The sequence below is a fragment of the Gouania willdenowi genome, chromosome 17 (genome assembly GCF_900634775.1).
Source record: "Gouania willdenowi chromosome 17, fGouWil2.1, whole genome shotgun sequence".
Classification (NCBI taxonomy): Eukaryota; Metazoa; Chordata; class Actinopteri; order Blenniiformes; family Gobiesocidae; genus Gouania; species Gouania willdenowi.
This window is the reverse complement of record NC_041060.1, coordinates 3417493-3435389: the sequence shown is the minus strand read 5'-3', so window position 1 is coordinate 3435389 and position 17897 is coordinate 3417493. Positions and strand designations below refer to the sequence as shown.

The following is a 17897-nucleotide window of genomic DNA, read 5'->3' as shown; positions in this document are numbered from 1 at the left end:
TTGAGCCGTGAATCACTCAAATATCGCTAACGTGTTTTTACACTTTCATGAGTTGGTTTTTCAGACTTTTCGATATTGAAATGTCACATGACCGCTTCTCCCCGATAAAACATAGACAGAAGTGGAGACAGAAGCTAAATTTCCATTGCCCTCGGAAATGCGCAAAATCTAAATGGCGCAATAAAAACTGGTAATGGGAACACACAAATTTCAAAAAAAAACACTCAAATATCGCAGAAAAACTTTTATGCTTTCATGAGGAGGTATTTCAGACGTTTGGATATTGAAATGTGTTGCAAAAGCGCTATGTAAGCACCTTTTCCACAAATACACGTCACAGGCCATTTCTCTCCGAGTAAACATGACGGGGTACGTGTAGACAGAAGAGGAGACTGGGACATTTCTTAGGGTTATACTAAAAATTATTACTGCCATGACGTGAAACAACAAAGGAATACGGAGTGTTATAAGGAGGTTTAGAGCATCCATCTTCTCTCGCGGGATGAGATTTCGTGGGAGTTTTGAGACTCCTGCCCAAAACAACGTTCAATGGAAACACGTTCAAAGCCCAATTATTGATTTTACTGAGCAAAAATCTGTAGTGGAAACCCAGTTTAATTCTGCTTTTTTATCTCTCAGATGTTAGCCACGCTGCTGATCTTCCGTCAGTTCCTCCAGAACATCAAAGAGGTTCTCCAGCCTTATCTGTACGAACAAAACAAGCTGGGCGTCTTCACCCCAAAAGTGTTGTGGGAGCTGCTCCAAGCCATCGCGCTCAAGTACGGTCGGCTAGCTCTGGGAAAAGCCCAGGCTTCCATGACGTTCTACTCCTTCCTGAACCCCAGAGCGGCCCCTGGGGGCCACACTGGGAACAACAACCAGGAGAGCAAGAGACGAGGAGACCTGAAGGCCGGCTTCAGGCTGTCGGAGGAGGAGTGGGAGATGGACGACAGCGCCCTGAAGCAGCGCAAAGTCAGCTTCACAGAGAAGGTGGACTACCAGGACGTGAGGGCGGAGCGTCCGACGGGCAACGTCGGATGTCTGGAGGATAGTCCGACAATGGTGGAGGACGGGATGGATCCGTCCAGCATGTTTGACTGTTGTGATGAGGACAGTGACTGTGAAGCTCTGACCCAAGTATGCATCCATCCATCCATCCATCCATCTCACAACTGGTTGGTCTGCCCGCCTTGTCTTTGCATCCATCCATTCATCCAACCATCCATCCATCTATCCATTGTTCCATCAAAACTGAATAAACTCTTCACTTGAACATTGCTTCTCCAGTCATACAGCAACAATATCTGTGTCCTCGTGTGTGTTTTTCAGCAGGAAATCAAAGAAAACACAATCACATCTTTCCCAAAGGAATCTGACGCTCTGTGTCACAGAAGAAGGACCTTCAACGAGGGGAAGGACGACAAGAAGTCATGGATAGACCCCCCCGAAGAACCCAAAACAGTCGCTCTGACGCAGGCGGAGATCGAGAGCTGCATGCAGACGTATGAGGTGCGTCTGTATTGGGCACGCATTGTAAACATTTTGCAACATTTAGCAACAAACCACGTTTAAAAATGTATGTGATTTTTTTTTTTTTTACATTACCTTTGACCAGATTTACAGCAATATTTGCAAAATTTGTGATTTTTTTTTCTAGCAAAAATATAATGTCAATGTTAAATCTAAATGTTAAATATTAAAGCTAAATCTAAATGATCCGTTTAAATCTAAATATTACATCTAAATGTTAAATCTAAATGTTGATTTCTAAATGTTAAATCTAAATCTAAATGATAAATCTAAATCTAAATGATAAATCTAAATCTAAATGATAAATCTAAATCTAAATGATAAATCTAAATCTAAATGATAAATCTAAATGATAAATCTAAATGTTAAATCTAACTGTTAAATGTTAAATCTAAATGTCCCGGTGAACCTAAATATTTTCAAATTTGCTGTTTTAATTCAGCATTTAACATTTAGATTTAAATCAATATTTAGCATTTAGAATTAGATTTAACATTTAGCATTTAAATTTGGATTTTACATTTAGATTTAACATTTAGATTTAGATTTTATTTTTAGGAAGAAAAAAAAAATCATCCCAAATTTTACAAATATTGCTGTAAATCTGGTGAAAAAAAATAAAAAATTCACATAGGTTTTGTAAATGTGGTTTGTTACTAAATGATACAAAATAGTTGCTGTTTGTTTAGCATACACAACTTTACAATCACCGCCTCATACGTCTCCGTATAGAAAACCTTCAGATGAAATCATTGTGAAATAATTCCTCACTGTGTGTATTTGTGTGTAAACAGGACACGCTTCAGGACTACCAGGAGATGTTCATCCAGTTCGGCTACGTGGTTCTCTTCTCGTCTGCTTTTCCTCTGGCGGCCATGTGCGCCCTGGTCAACAACATCATCGAGATACGCAGCGACGCCCTGAAGCTCTGCACCGGCCTACAGAGACCCTTTGGACAGAGGGTGGAGAACATCGGCCAGTGGCAGGTCAGTGTGTACGTGTTTTCAAAATTAAAGATCATTTTTATTTTTAAAATTCAAAAATTAATATTGTTTCTGTTTCTAAAAACTAAAAATGTAATGTTAAGGTGCATTCACACCAAACGCGACTTAAGCGACTATAGTTATGAGTCGCTTGAGCATAGTCGTGCTTTTTGCTCGCTTCATCGCTTCATCTACCCCACCAATTTTAAAGCCCGTTTTCGGCTCAATTTCAGGTAGCGTTCATTCTGTCAATGAGCTTTTATTTTGGTACTTCCGGTGAATTTCTATATTAGCTAAATATTTATTTCCATCCGTGACATTTAGATTTAAATTTAACATTTAACATTTAGATTTATATTTAACATTTAACATTTAGAATTAGATTTAACAATTAGATTTAACATTTCAAATTTTGATTTTATTTAACATTTATGTTTAACATTTAACATTTATATTTAGATTTAACATTTAACATTTAGATTTAACATTTAGATTTAACATTTAGATTTAACATTTATATTTAGATTTAACATTTAACATTTAGATTTAGATTCAACATTTAGCCTTTTTGATTTAGATTTAGTCAAACTGTAGCAATTTTTAGAATTATAGGTGTAGGAAACAAACCACATCAAGCGTAAAGCCTCCCCCTTTGCTAGCAAGAATTAACCAAGGAGCCTGTTTTTGTGTTATCACGAACTGTGTAAACACAACTGCCCCCGTAACTCTGAGATGCAGGACTAACCCCACTATGTGGTCTGTGAACTCAATACCGGAGCCGCTAAGACTGAACCAGCTATTTGAAGTACGTAGTATGAACCCTTCTTTTACGACTCCCCTTCCGGCCAAACAAAAGGACCAGAGAATCCAAGGACAGTTTTTCCCTATATTACCTCCCTGCGACATTTATGATCAAAAGAAGAACATCCCTCTTCTCCCCCTTATCAAACAGATACTGTGGGATGCTATAAGTTCAAAGAACGGTCCCAATGCCCTTTGACCCCCTGTGGTGAGATATCACAGGAAGACGCTTACCAGACCTTCACTGAGAGGTCTCCTAGTGAAGAAAGGAGAACAAAGAAATTGTATTATGTTTGAAAAGTTAGAAATGAGAACAACGAACATGTGTTTGACTGAAAAATTACAAATGAAAACATTGTTGTGGAATGATTTCTCCAGAAATTGGAATTACAAATATTGCTGTTCAATCACACTCGTTTCATGCAAGACAATAACCAACAGAATGCTATTTTAAAGTGTTTATCATTTAAAAGTGCTTAAAATTACCAGAAAAACATCACAAAAGTTAGTTTGAGGTATTTACTGCGACCGTATAGTTAAGAGGAGGCATAACATGATTTTTGACATTTATGTTATGAGTAATTACAGGTAAAATGCATTAATTAGTTCCTAAAGTGATTCGAGGCTATTTCCTAGTCGTGTTTGGTATCAAACCCTTTCGTAATTCATGATATTTCAGGATATGATGTTGAAAAGATGTTTTGAAATATGTGGAATTAATTATTAGGCATTCTTTTATGTTTAGAATCATCCCTTGTCGTCTGTCTCTGTCTTACACTTACACACACCCAAGACACACCCACAAGCTGAAAGCAGAGACATTGACCAATCACCGAAATGATCACAGAAGGATCCACCCAGACGCCTCCTCCAAAAGGCGTCGCCAAACGCCCTTTAAAAAAAGACGCGCGACCAGAAACAACGGTTTTGGACGCGGGCGTTCATGCTCACCCGTCTTCCCTCATGTTTCCAGTCTTTCATTTCATTTTTATTTTAGTTGAAACAGTTAGATTTTGTAATCAACAGCTGCTTGGTTCGGACGAATACAGCATCTAGTGACGTGCGTAACAGCCGAAAGGAAGCCCGGCCCGCGACCCGTTGGGGTTAGCCAAGAGCCATTCTCTAAGCCAGCTGCGAAGGCCTAACCGCCCGGATCGGCTGAAGGGGCTACACTCTGTTGAACCAAAACAGAACCAACGGTGGCACGTCCTGCTGCATTGCTCAAACAGCACCTCCAGGTCCAACCCTGACATCTTCAAGGTACAAGAATGAACTCTCATCAGCAACTTTCATCTACAATAGATCACATACATATTTCCATAACTACAAACTTACATGCATTAACAACATGCTACACACACAGTACATCTCATTCATGTTTGTTCGTCTCCCCCTTGTCCGTCCTCCTCTCTTTGTTATGAGCTCTCTTTATTTTATTCTTTGATTTTATGATTAAATATTGAATATGTATCCTGCATTTTTATTCAATATTTAGTAGATTAGCATCCTTCTAGATTAGTGATTTCACTTTATTACGTATAATCCTCACTTTTATTAGCCTAGAAATGCATTTTATCATGATTTAATTATCCCATTTCAATTGATATTTTGACTGTGTTAATTGTTGACTTTTGAATAAAAGGTTAAACATAATATTTGATTCCTCTGATTCATTAAAGCTGTGATGATGGTGTAGATGTCTGGTAGAATTCACTTTTCCCTGGTTTCACATTGATGAGTTTAGTCTAAAAACTTAGACATATTTCTCCTGTTAAAAGGAGTGGCACCCCGCAAATTTGAAGTAATATTAATAATCATAATTAATATTCTTAGTTATATAACCCATTAATAATAACTCATCTCATCTTCCTACATAATTTCTGACACCTCCAGATGGGACCAGCTGAAGCCATAAACACAGCGTTAATGAATAACCATTGGAATCAAAAGCCGGTCTAAAAACTGAACACTCGTGTTGCCAGATTGGTTCGGAAGCCGCCGAGCCCCGACCAATGTTGTATTCTAAGCAAAGCCGCCGCGCTAATGCTTAGAAACTGAATAAATAAGACCGCCGTGTCTCTGTGTTTAAAGCGCTAATGTTATGAAAGGCCGCCGCGCCAAAAGAAAAAGTTAAAATTAATCACTGCGCCGTCAGTGACTGTGACGTCAGAGGTAAACAGTAAGTTGCCAGAACCGGGAAAACCCCGTATAAAAGTTAAAGATACGCAGACAGTGCAAACTAGGACTTTGCTACCCCGAAGAGCTCTGAAACTCTGGTATCTACCGACGCAAACAAAGAGTAAGTCGTCTGAATCTTCCGTTCCTTAAAACGGACAAGCTATCGTTGTATTAGCTCATGTTAGCTCATTGTGGTTGGAACACGTGGGTAACGCTCCGGAAACCGGAAGCAAGTGTGTCAAGCCACCGTGCACACACAAAGACAGGCCTTCCTGTCCCTTTTTGAGACGCGACTGCCCCTCGTGGCGAGCTCGCGAATAACAGGCTAACGAGAGCCTCAGCCTAGCAGCAGCAGCCTGCTACTAAGCGGTTAGCATCAAGCTAACCTATCGTGCCCAGTGAGACTTTAAACACATCTAAGTTACAGCGTGTCTTTAGACACGTTTTGCTTGACAACTGTGCATCGATACAGCTGTCTTTACCGTCACTTTGCTGAAATCGTGTGGTTTTAAATGTGCTCGATTTGATTTTGTCATCTCTCAGAAACACACACACGCACACACAAGGCTCATAACTAAACGGAAGTTAAGCCATTAAAAGGGTAATCTTATTAAAACTAAGGTAACTCATTTAAATACAAGTGACGCACTAAAATCAAGGTTTAACAAGATTTAAACCAATTTGAAAAATAATTAAACTAAAACGGTTTAAATAAATAAACTAATGATTAAAGTAAAATACACATTTTACTAAATGATTAATCCAGTGTGATTAAAATCAAATCAATTTGATTAAAAACAATTAAATTGAATAGGAAGTTAATTAAATGAAAGCAACTAATTTAAGAAGGATTTATTAATTAAAATAAGTTTAATAAAGTTAAACCAGTTTTAATTAAGGTAATTAAATTCAACACAACCGAATTTAAACACAAACCATTCTTAAAAATCAACCTAAAGGAAATTACAACTGAAATAAAAACTGATAAATTAAAACAGAATTTAATTAATTAAAATTAACATTTATTGATTACAATAAATTCAATAGGATTTGGATTAAATTTCAAAAAAAAAAAAAAAAAAAATTTTTTTTTTTTTTTCTCTTATTTTTCCAATTGATTAATCACCTGATTAATCTAAGGAAACTGAATCAAGGTAAAGCTAATTTAAACTAAAGTTTAAATTAATTGAGGAAAAACATTTATTGATTAAAATAAATTCAATAGGATTTGAATTTAATTTCAATAAAAACATTTTTTCCAATTGATTAAAAACACCTGATTAATCTAAGGAAACTGAATCAAGGTAAAGCTAATTTAAACGAAAGTTTAAATTAATTGAGGAAAAACATTTATTGATTAAAATAAATTCAATAAGATTTGAATTTAATTTCAATAAAAACATTTTTTTTAATTGATTAAAAATACCTGTTGATTAATTCAACGAAATTGAATTAAAGTAAGGTTAATTTAAATAAAACTCTTAAATCAGTAAGGACAAGCCTTAAATGAGTAAGAACAATTGTTTAAATTAAACACACCACACCAAACTTTTTCAAGTTTACCACTCAGTTTTATTTACCAAACAGTGAATTGCTAAGAACAGACAAAATAAGATAAAACAATTCACTACCATTGTAACTTTTGAATTTTATTTGAAAAATTAGTTGAAATTTTGAAATTCTTTAGATTTCTTTGTACGATTTTGACCCACAACAAATCAACATGTCGGTCTCCTCTGAAGACCATCCAGCCGAGAACTTAGAATTTCTCCTCACAGAAATCTTAGGGGACGGAAAATCCACAATTGATGACAAAATCCGAGAATCTCCCCCTCAAGAATTAGGAGACCTTGTGGCCGATTGCGTCACTGCAGCCGTTTACAAAAAACTGAAGGATAAAGAGCTGGTTAAACAGCTCGGCTTTGTAATATCAGCATTCTCCGCCCAGTTAAAATACGAACAGAATCGAGTTAAAACCCTCGAGAGCGAACGCGACGCTCAACTCGAAACCATCGAGGAACGCGAAGCCCGCTCCGCGAACCTCACGGCCCAGTATGACGAAACACGGGAAGAAAATGGACTGCTCCAAATGCGTGTGACTTACCTAGAAGAAGCGGAAGATCAGGTTAATCAATTAATCACTGAGAATAAAGAATTAGAAAAATCCAAAGTGCTACTCGGTGATAAAATACGCGTTCTCGAACATGATTTCGACACCACCACCCGGGAATTAGACGCACAACTACACGAGTCAAATGATGGGAAGAAACTCCTCCTTGAGGCAGAAGGGGCGATCAAAGCCTCAAAAGCCAAAACTAAACTGCTCTCTAGAGAATTAGACGCAGAACGAGAGAGGGTTAATGACTTATTACAACAAGTAGCTGACGGTAAAGTAGCTACTGCTAAGGTTCAACGACAATTGAACCTCACCAGGAGAGAGCTCCTAGACGCAAGACGTGAGCTCGGGCACGCTCTCTCATCATTGTCAATGTCGGAGGCCGATGGCGATCCTGACTCCGACGGTGAAGACGCAACTCGACAAGTCCTGCGCACCACCGACCCAACGGTACGTCCGCATCGCTTAAGGAGACCCCGGGATGCCTCCGCGGACCCTCCTATTGACGGCGGACCGACGCCCGCCAGGCCCCCGAATAGCAATCGACCGTCCAACCGCGACCTGGATAAAATCGCCAGAAACATTCCGAGATTCGAACCAAAGTTCGACGAACCCCAAAATGCTAGAGCATTTTTGAGAGACATTGATTTTTATCTAAAAAGTTATCCAATGGCTAATGTTGAAGATAAAATCTACCTAATCAAAGCAACCTCGAGCAGGCTTGTCAATGATTTCATTGAACGTCAACTACCTCAGATCAGAAATGATTACACAACACTGTGCCGCCTCCTGGTGGATGAATTTTCTGACGCACTTCACCAAACAGGTTTCGACTATGCCCACACCGTTAAACAGGGGAAAAACGAATCACCCCAACAATATTACCACACCTTGCTACAGGCATACTTTGGTAATCGCAACGACCCAGGTATGGAGGAAGAACAGCAGTTCAAAAAACTGTTCCTCAGAAACCTTCACCACAGCACGAGCACCCATCTCGGCGTCGCGGCAGATCCCTCTACCATGTCCAGTAAGAAACTTCGCGATCTTGCAATCAGAGGCTTCCTCTTGTACAAACAAAATTCGACAAAATCCACACCTCGCGAAATGTTCCCGATAAAGAATAACTCTCACTCGCTACAATTGGAGGGCACAAAAAGAACACCCGACAGTCCTCCAATGCCTCCACCGCAAGCACCACAGACCCCTCCGCGGTACAACCAGCAACCGTACCATAAAATAAAGCCAAAACGATACCAAGATAACACCGATTATCGAGATTATGCGCCAAAACAAAACTTTCGGCACCAAAATTCTCGCCCGAACTCACACCACCAAGATCGCCGACCGCGACCACCGTGGTATGATTACAACCGTTCTGACCAGTGGAAAAGACACGACAACGACCGCCGAACACCTCCACTCAGAAACAAACACTCAAAACCTTGGTATCACAAAAATATTCAAAGGTCATACGACCAGCAGCCAAACAGATCAAGATCAGACGATGAATCTAATGAAATAGGAAGTTTAGAAATTAGGTTATCTAACCAAATCACTAAAGAAATGGCATCCATCAAGAAAATGTTCGAACAAATGATAGATGACAAAATCAATAGAAAGCAAAAACGATCAAAATGCAAAGATGACGATGATTCGCCTAGTGCTGTCTTGCTGGTGCAAACACATGCACCAAACCACCGTTTTTCCAATGGACATCAGTCCATTGAGGGTGAACCACCAATTCACCAATTCTTGTGTGACCTCTACGAAAGAGGAATCGCCCGAAAGTTTTATATATCAGCCACTTTTGAAGGTGTGCTTACCAATGAAGCCTTACTTGACACTGGAGCAGACATATCCCTCATGTCCGCCCAACTGTTCAATGAGCTGCGCAGCCTAGCCAAGGAGACCAACCTAAGGTTGATACTCCAAGACTGCCACATTGACATTGAACCTTATGGCGACAACGCCACCGTTATCACGAAGAAGGCTCTCGTACAAGTCACTATAGGTCACCTGACCCTGGTGCACCCGTTTTACATCTCAGACCACAACCAGATTCCTCTTCTCATAGGTATCGATCTCCTCAACCGATTTGAGCCCCTGATCGACTTTCAAAACCTGAAAATCTGGGCACAAGTCAGGCAGCCACTGCCGCTGCAGCATGACTCACTCGACGGAGTTCAGTGCTACCAACTGAACCACTCTCGGGCTCTAAAGGAGACCCCAAGCCGGTCTCCGGCCCAAATGCGTCCGGCTACTAAAACCATAGACCGTACTCTAACGACCAAAAGTACCTCCCTGTGCTCGTTAACCAACAACCCCCTCGCTACCGATGGTCTTGCGTTTCAGAACCAACACATCAACGATGCTCTCGCCAAAGAAAGGGCGCTATCAGGAACACCCTGGTCCTTTGACCCCACCCAGCTCGCTGAGCCCCACCCGTTGTCAGTGAATGCTATTACGCGCTCTCGTGCGGCTGCCGAGACCGACGCCCCATCGTCTTCGCAGGTCATCGCACCGGTAAAACCCGCTTTCACCGACAATGACCCAATAACGTTAAAAGTCTCCTCGGACTTTGCCTCCACACCCAGCCATCTGTTCGCTGCCTGTCGCTCATTCCAGATAGTCAAGGGCACCTTAATCCATGTTTCTGCAGACTCCCAAACGCATGCGTTCGTTGTCCCACAGAACCAAAGGGGGGTGATATTGGCACATGCCCATGACATGCCCTGCGACAGACACAGAGGAGTCAAAGTCAAAACCAAGCTAACACCGCTACCGCTTACACCACCCACCAATACACGACCGATCTTGAGAACCACCTTCGAGCTACGTTCGCGTTTGCTCAAAAACACCTCAAAGAGAGCGCGAAGGGCCGTAAAACCTACTACGACCAAAAAGCCTCACAAGAGGAACTACAGGTGGGAGACCGCGTCTGGTATTATAGCGTTGCTCCGCCCGCCGGCAAAACCAATCATCATGCAACCAAACTGAAAAAATAAATAAATAAATAGAAGAAATTTCTTCCCAAATGAACAGGACCCTACCTGGTCACCGATAAACTGTCTCCAGTGGTGTACCAAATAAAGATTCCGAGCACAAAAACCGAACCAAAGCTCAAATGGGTCCACCGAAAACCAAATTAAGCTATACAGAACACCAAAATCAACAGACAAGCCATCAACCGCGAGCTGAATAAACCCTACGAGCCGAAAGATAGCATTCCTAATTAACGTACCAGTCGTCACGTTCAATAACATCTACCACCTCAAGGACGACATAAACTAAGAACTAGGAACTAGAATCCACTACGCTATCTGGTCCCACCGAGGACACACCCGAGGGTCAGGATTTAACCGTGCTGGTTGATCCGTAAACTTCCAATCAGCCATCCCATTGATCAGGCCCCAAACATTAGCATATCTAACACCTTGCTACCGAGACCACAACGCGTCTCATTATATAGGCACAGGCCAAATTTAGCCAGAGCAAAAGAAAACTTTTCTTCTTTCTCTCTCATTCAGTTTAAGATCCCTTAGGGATTTATTTTTGTGTGTTTAGATTTGATTCTTTTATACCCTGCATGCTTTGTCTTTGTCTTATTGATGTGCACCAGGAGTAACTGACCGATACCACGCTATCTATGTGCTTATGTGTACACTTTTATGTTACCCCACACTGCTGATCCCAAATTACATGTTCGCACCGAGCATTGTTGAGGGACACATAGCAACATATAGTACACACACCTAGTCTGCCTTCCTGGTCTACGGGTGCCCACTGCCAAGCGGCACCTTAGAATCAACTCCATGGCCGCCCAACTCCTACCTCCATGGTCCATGGGCACCAACCTCCCGGGGCTCCAGCCTCAAACCTCCAGTCTTCAACCTCCAGGGGCTCCAGTCTTCAACCTCCAGGGGCTCCAGTCTTCAACCGCCAGGGCTCCAGTCTTCAACCGCCAGGGCTCCAGTCTTCAACCTCCGGGGCTCCAGCCTCAACCACTAGGGGCTCCAGCCTCAACCTCCCAGCGTTGCCTCCAGTATTGACTTCCTGGCAATGCTGCTCATCTCAACGTCAAGGTGAGAGTGATTTCCCTACCCTACAGGGGGAAACACCTCCAAGTTCCAACAAGGACGTTGGACTTTTGTCACTCCTGAACTTTCGTCAGGGTGTGTGAGGACCTCAACACACCTTTACCTGTTTCTAGTTGTCGTCAACTTGAAGGTTCGTTCCCTCTTTTGTTTCCTCAAAAGAACTATTTGATAAGAGCTTCAAAGCATTGAAACCTTATCAACAGGGGGATTATGTAGGAAACAAACCACATCAAGCGTAAAGCCTCCCCCTTTGCTAGCAAGAATTAACCAAGGAGCCTGTTTTTGTGTTTATCACGAACTGTGTAAACACAACTGCCCCCGTAACTCTGAGATGCAGGACTAACCCCACTATGTGGTCTGTGAACTCAATACCGGAGCCGCTAAGACTGGCACCAGCTATTTGAAGTACGTAGTATGAACCCTTCTTTTACGACTCCCCTTCCGGCCAAACAAAAGGACCAGAGAATCCAAGGACAGTTTTTCCCTATATTACCTCCCTGCGACATTTATGATCAAAAGAAGAACATCCCTCTTCTCCCCCTTATCAAACAGATACTGTGGGATGCTATAAGTTCAAAGAACGGTCCCAATGCCCTTTGACCCCCTGTGGTGAGATATCACAGGAAGACGCTTACCAGACCTTCACTGAGAGGTCTCCTAGTGAAGAAAGGAGAACAAAGAAATTGTATTATGTTTGAAAAGTTAGAAATGAGAACAACGAACATGTGTTTGACTGAAAAATTACAAATGAAAACATTGTTGTGGAATGATTTCTCCAGAAATTGGAATTACAAATATTGCTGTTCAATCACACTCGTTTCATGCAAGACAATAACCAACAGAATGCTATTTTAAAGTGTTTATCATTTAAAAGTGCTTAAAATTACCAGAAAAACATCACAAAAGTTAGTTTGAGGTATTTACTGCGACCGTATAGTTAAGAGGAGGCATAACATGATTTTTGACATTTATGTTATGAGTAATTACAGGTAAAATGCATTAATTAGTTCCTAAAGTGATTCGAGGCTATTTCCTAGTCGTGTTTGGTATCAAACCCTTTCGTAATTCATGATATTTCAGGATATGATGTTGAAAAGATGTTTTGAAATATGTGGAATTAATTATTAGGCATTCTTTTATGTTTAGAATCATCCCTTGTCGTCTGTCTCTGTCTTACACTTACACACACCCAAGACACACCCACAAGCTGAAAGCAGAGACATTGACCAATCACCGAAATGATCACAGAAGGATCCACCCAGACGCCTCCTCCAAAAGGCGTCGCCAAACGCCCTTTAAAAAAGACGCGCGACCAGAAACAACGGTTTTGGACGCGGGCGTTCATGCTCACCCGTCTTCCCTCATGTTTCCAGTCTTTCATTTCATTTTTATTTTTAGTTGAAACAATTAGATTTTGTAATCAACAGCTGCTTGGTTCGGACGAATACAGCATCTAGTGACGTGCGTAACAGCCGAAAGGAAGCCCGGCCCGCGACCCGTTGGGGTTAGCCAAGAGCCATTCTCTAAGCCAGCTGCGAAGGCCTAACCGCCCGGATCGGCTGAAGGGGCTACACTCTGTTGAACCAAAACAGAACCAACGGTGGCACGTCCTGCTGCATTGCTCAAACAGCACCTCCAGGTCCAACCCTGACATCTTCAAGGTACAAGAATGAACTCTCATCAGCAACTTTCATCTACAATAGATCACATACATATTTCCATAACTACAAACTTACATGCATTAACAACATGCTACACACACAGTACATCTCATTCATGTTTGTTCGTCTCCCCCTTGTCCGTCCTCCTCTCTTTGTTATGAGCTCTCTTTATTTTATTCTTTGATTTTATGATTAAATATTGAATATGTATCCTGCATTTTTATTCAATATTAGTAGATTAGCATCCTTCTAGATTAGTGATTTCACTTTATTACGTATAATCCTCACTTTTATTAGCCTAGAAATGCATTTTATCATGATTTAATTATCCCATTTCAATTGATATTTTGACTGTGTTAATTGTTGACTTTTGAATAAAAGGTTAAACATAATATTTGATTCCTCTGATTCATTAAAGCTGTGATGATGGTGTAGATGTCTGGTAGAATTCACTTTTCCCTGGTTTCACATTGATGAGTTTAGTCTAAAAACTTAGACATATTTCTCCTGTTAAAAGGAGTGGCACCCCGCAAATTTGAAGTAATATTAATAATCATAATTAATATTCTTAGTTATATAACCCATTAATAATAACTCATCTCATCTTCCTACATAGGTCATGGTTCTCTCAATGTGGGGTCATATCTCTGTGTCTCGTATGTAGCATCCCTGGCCAGGCCCGGCTAGTTCAGTCAGTAGAGCATGAGACTCTTAATCTTGGGGTTGTGGGTTTGAGCCCCACTTTGGGTGTGAGTGTTTTGACATTCTTCATATTGAAAAATATAGCTAAAATGAAAATTAAACAGATACATGTGTTTTTTTGCAACTAAATTATTTCTCCTCAAACGAGCTCATACTCTGAAATCTATTTTTTATATTATTAACCACTCATTTAAAATCCAAAGACCAGAACATAGATTGACGTACAGATTAAAAATGGTGTTTTTCTTTTCTATACACACCAGACTGCCATGGAGGCCATGGGCTTGATTGCCATTATAGTGAACTGCTACCTGATTGGTCAGTGTGGACAGCTGCAGAGACTTTTCCCCTGGCTCAGTCCTGAAATGACCATCGTGTCTATCGTCTTACTGGAGGTAAATACTCATTTATTTGATATTACTGTTTATAGAAGTGTGTATGTGTTGTTGGAAGCATCTAAACGTCCCCTGATGTGTGTTTTTGAGCCTGTCCCTCTGTGCTGGTTTGCAGCATTTTGCAATCCTGCTAAAATACATCATCCATGTTGCCATTCCTGATATCCCAGGCTGGGTAGCAGACGAGATGGCCAAGCTAGAGTTTCGTCGAAGGGAAGCTTTCAAGGTAGAGCTGCGTCTTAGCTTGAAAGACCTTCTGCCACTGTTTGTTTCCATTTGTTCTTCCCATTGTGTGTGTGTGTTACACTACAACACACACACAAGTTTAACCCTGCATAGTGTTAATGATGAAACCAAAGACTTTAATGGCTTTATTCACATGAGAGCTTGAATTCTTCTTTAATTCAGAATAAAAGTTAAATCCTCTTTAAAAAGATTAGAAATGTGCCAAGGCGTATTAAGGCCACATTAAAAAAATAAATAAATAAAAAATCTGGACACTACGAGATTAAAGTCGTAATATTTCAGGAATAAATTGTAATTTTATTTAATATTTTTTATTTAAATTTAAATATTTAGTTTCACCCTTGACATTTAGACTTAACACTTAGCATTTATATTTAAACATTAAAATAAAATGAAAATCTGGACACTTCAAGATAATAAATTGTGATTTTATGAGAATAAAGTCATAACATATAAATTTAAATATTTAGTTTTACCCATGACATTTAGAATTGACCTTTAAGATTTACATTTAACATTCAGCTTGAACTTTTAGCATTTATATTTATATTTGACATTTATATTTAAATGTAACATTTAGATTTAAATATAACATCTAGATTTAACATTTGGATTTAGATTTAAGCATTCAAATTAAAAAAAAATCTGGACACTACGAGATTAAAGTCGTAATATTTTGTGAATAAATGGTAATTTTATGAGAATAAAGTCATTACATTTCAAGATTAAAATCTTATAAAATTGTAATCTTTGATTTCTTTTTACTTTAATGTGGCCTTAATATGTCGTCATGAAAATCATCTTGTAATCACCTAATTCTAAATGAAAATGGCCATTCCGAATTAAATTTTCATCCAAAGGCTGTTTTTTTTTTCAGCTTTTATGTCTAAATGGAAGAATTCCTCAGTCTTGCAAACGTTTAATTCCGCTTTAAATTAATTCCGGTCATTCTGCCCATGCTCGTCTCGTCGATGACGCGCTGGTGACGACTTAATCCAAGATGGCCGCCTGAAGCAAGCGTTGGACTTGAGCCGAGACTTTATATTTAATAAGAGCTTTAGAAGACATGGATATAATGAAAATAGTGAATGGACGGAAGCATAAACATGCAAACAAAATCGATTTGGCGATATATCGCAATAATTCACCACCCGATTATCGTATTGATCAAAAACATGTCCACATACATTTATTTTTATTTATTTTTTACAAAAAAACATTCAAATGTGCTAAAATTTGTATCGCATGTAAATGCTCGGTCACTATGTGAACCACACCAGACCTTGTTAAACTACCTCCTCAATGCATTTTAGCTGGAACTTGACTGCAATTTATTTTCATAAAACATACTGGGCACTTTTATAGATGTATGTGGTTACTTTTTTTTTAAAAAAAAAAAGACAATTTAAGAACTTAACAGAATCAGAATCTGTTGTAGAAGCAAAAGTTAAACTTTTTTGAAAAATGGAATTTGACAGTTTGATAAACATTTCACTTGTTTTGATATTGGTATTAAATTACAGTTAGTTACCATTTATTTGTTCTCACAAGTTTAAAAAAATGTAAATAAATTGTATTTCATGCCATTTTGTCTTTGTAAATTTGGAATTTGTCATTATTGACATCGCAATGTATATCATATTGTTTACTATGAGGATATATCGTATTGTGACATGCAAATTGTGAATTGTATCGTATTGTCACATTCATGGCAATGCACACCTCTATTACACACACACACGGACATCAGCAGAAACAGGTTTCTATGTTGTAGCCAAAAAGAAGAGGTTTGTTTTGTGTTTTTTTTGCGGTAGACGTGATACTTCACACTCCCCCCGTCCAATCAAAACCCTTCCCAACCCCAAGACCTAAAGCGTAATTGAATAAAGGCGAATAAATGTGTTTCTAGCTAAACCTCAATTCGGATTTACTATTTCCATGTAAACACGAAGCAGAATACTTTAATTCTGAATGATTAATTTCTAATTAAAACACATCTTGTAACCGTGGCCACTGTCTTGTTGCTGTCTTCTTTTACTCATTGGATGACGAGCTGACTTTCTCCATCCTAGAAGCACGAGCTTCAGGCCCAGCAACATTTCCAACAGCAGCTCAGACGACGTCGTGAAGAGGAGGAGGTCCAGCGTCAGGCGGAGCTGCAGGCAGAGGCGCGACAGGACAAGGCCGACGCGCAGCACCAACACCACCACGACAAAGCGCAGGGCGGCAAGGCGGGCGACAAGCCCAAGAGACCCAGCTCTCTGCTGGGGAACAACAACGTGATGAAGCTGAAGCAGATCATCCCCCTCCAGGGGAAGTTCTCCTCCAGCTCCTCGCGCTCGCCGGCTCAGTCCCCGACCGGGGGCGAGGCCAAGCTCCCCGGGTTCCTCAAGTTCCTCAAGTCGCCAGAGGCAAAGAAAGAAGCAGCAGTGGCTGCTGGAGGAGCCACGCCCGCTCCAGCAGCAGCAGCCACAGCACCCCCCAGTGGCCAGGAGAGGTCTCAATCCCCCAACAGGACTTTCAGCCCCGGGAAGCTCTTCAGTTTCAGCAAGTCTGAGGGTACAGTGGTGTGTGCTAATGGGACGCAGCCGCCATCGCAGACACCAGAAGAACTGCCCTCCAACGAGTCGGAGAAAGGAGAGTCAAGACAATCGAGCGATTCAGAAAACTCCAAAACCTAGAACACGAACAAATGGACTCGTAGAGAAAATGAGGACACGGACGCTGATACAGTCGCAGCGTAAAGACCGTGTTAGTGTCAGGGACCAAGTACAACGGTTCCTAAAAGGATCCTCCACTGTTTTTACAAATGTGGCCTAAAATCTTTGAAATGTCCTTATTAGAAGATCTATGCCTAACAAAACACTATTTTTGCCCAATATTCATTTTATTAACTTTTAAAAATGGGACTACTTTACAGTTTCAAAACCTGTGTTCCGCCATTTTGAAATCACATGATTGATGATGTCACACGGCCCCACTGTCTGTAAACATCCCATTGTTTTCTATTGGAGTGAAGCATTCAGCCTGATTTTTAGATCATTTAACAGCTTTTTCAGGCAAAATGACAACTTGTGCTGCTTTTGGTTGCTTTAAATAATCAAGATGTCGATGTAAACCTCTCTTGTTTAACGTAAGAGGATAAAAACTAACATGACAAGAGCCAGATTTATGTGTAGCCCTCC

General features: G+C 40.3%; 1 protein-coding gene across 3 annotated transcripts in view; it reads left to right on the top strand.

Annotated features, from left to right (window-relative positions):
- Positions 1 to 17611, top strand: part of ano8a (anoctamin 8a) — a 30968-nt gene extending 13357 nt beyond the window's left edge. The window contains exons 13-18 of one of the 3 annotated variants that reach the window (XM_028473479.1): positions 640 to 1137; positions 1333 to 1509; positions 2325 to 2516; positions 14335 to 14466; positions 14582 to 14692; positions 16785 to 17611. In XM_028473479.1, coding sequence (XP_028329280.1) covers positions 640 to 1137; positions 1333 to 1509; positions 2325 to 2516; positions 14335 to 14466; positions 14582 to 14692; positions 16785 to 17393 — 1719 coding nt within the window. In that variant the 3' untranslated portion in view covers positions 17394 to 17611. Of the gene's footprint in view, positions 1 to 639; positions 1138 to 1329; positions 1510 to 2324; positions 2517 to 14334; positions 14467 to 14581; positions 14693 to 16784 lie in introns of all 3 variants that reach the window. The other 2 variants (XM_028473478.1, XM_028473480.1) reach the window with 2 other exon arrangements.
- The last annotated feature ends 286 nt before the right edge of the window (positions 17612 to 17897 follow it).